The sequence below is a fragment of the Tupaia chinensis genome, unplaced genomic scaffold (assembly GCF_000334495.1).
Source record: "Tupaia chinensis unplaced genomic scaffold, TupChi_1.0 Scaffold000704_1, whole genome shotgun sequence".
Taxonomy (NCBI): domain Eukaryota; kingdom Metazoa; phylum Chordata; class Mammalia; order Scandentia; family Tupaiidae; genus Tupaia; species Tupaia belangeri.
Window position 1 is genome coordinate 2,811,744 of NW_006160227.1, and position 1,091 is coordinate 2,812,834.

The 1,091-nt window shown below is 62.1% G+C and overlaps 1 protein-coding gene across 1 annotated transcript in view; it reads right to left on the minus strand.

Annotated features, from left to right (window-relative positions):
* FAM194C (family with sequence similarity 149 member C) overlaps positions 1-1,091 on the minus strand; it is a 105,061-nt gene that overhangs the window by 90,781 nt on the left and 13,189 nt on the right. The window contains exon 3 of the mRNA XM_006160679.2: positions 17-426. Within this exon, the coding sequence (XP_006160741.1) occupies positions 17-369 (353 nt within the window). The 5' untranslated portion in view covers positions 370-426. The remainder of the gene's footprint in view (positions 1-16; positions 427-1,091) is intronic.

A 1,091-nucleotide genomic window follows, 5' to 3' on the forward strand; every position in this document is an offset into this window, starting at 1 on the left:
CTGGGGGGGAGAGGGCCTGGTGTGCCTGCCCGCGCCGGTGGCTGCCAGCACTGCGGGCGGAGGAGGAGGCAGTGCGGCTGCGGGCGGCTTCTTCTGGGCGAGGGCCTGCGCGGGGGCGGTGGTCTCCACGGCCACCACGGGGGGACACCCGATGCTGATCTCCAGGCCCAGGATGTCAGACGGCGTAGGCAGCGAGGGGTCGGTAATGAGCTCCTCCCAGGTAAACTCGAAGATGTTCCTGATGCCCTTGGGGACAGCGATGCCCGAGTGCCGGCAGACCATGAGGAGCTTGGTGATGTGGGCCAACAGCCTGGGGGCCATGGCCGTGTACTGCTGGTACAGCTCCCGGTTGCTCTTGGCGTCGTTCATGGCACACGCGCACGCAGGCGCTAGGCGGCTCTGCCCATGTCAGGGAAGGGCCTCCAGCTGTAAAGAGGCAGAGCGCCCTGAGAGGGGACCCGGGCCACGGTTCTCACCTGCGGCGAAGTCGGGGAGACAGAACGCACAGGCCCAGGCGGCCCTGCCAGGTCACAGACCAGCAGGAGGGGAAGACCCGGACATTCTCCACGGGTGCTCCCCCTCGCTTATCTCCCCAGAGACACTGTCCGAGGACCAACGTCCGAGAGCCACTCTGGCAAGGACTTAGTGACGGTCCCAGAGAAGCTCCAGGCTCCGTCACACTGAGGCCCTACGGTGGGACAGGTGGAGTGGAAGTCTTAGGGAGGGGAGAAAGGGTCCATCTCACCTTTTGCAGTTAGAGAGCTGAGAGTGGAAGACCTGCTTGGTGTCTCTTGATAAAAACCTGCATAGAGAAAAGGAAAAAAGACATCTCTGGACCAGCAGTTGGCGTAATGGCTATGTCGCTGGATTCCCATGTAGTCAACCGTGGTTCGAGTCCTGGACCCGGTGGCTTAAACTCACGCCGGGCGCATGTGCGTGCGTGCCCAAGATCCCGAGAGGAGAATGGAGGAGAAGGGATTGCGGCATGGCCATCCCCCTGGGGGGTGATTTCTCACTGTCTGTCTCTCTGTCTCTCTCTGTCTTTCTGGTGAGCGCACGCGCCCTATAGCAAAAACCTCTCCAAAAACAAA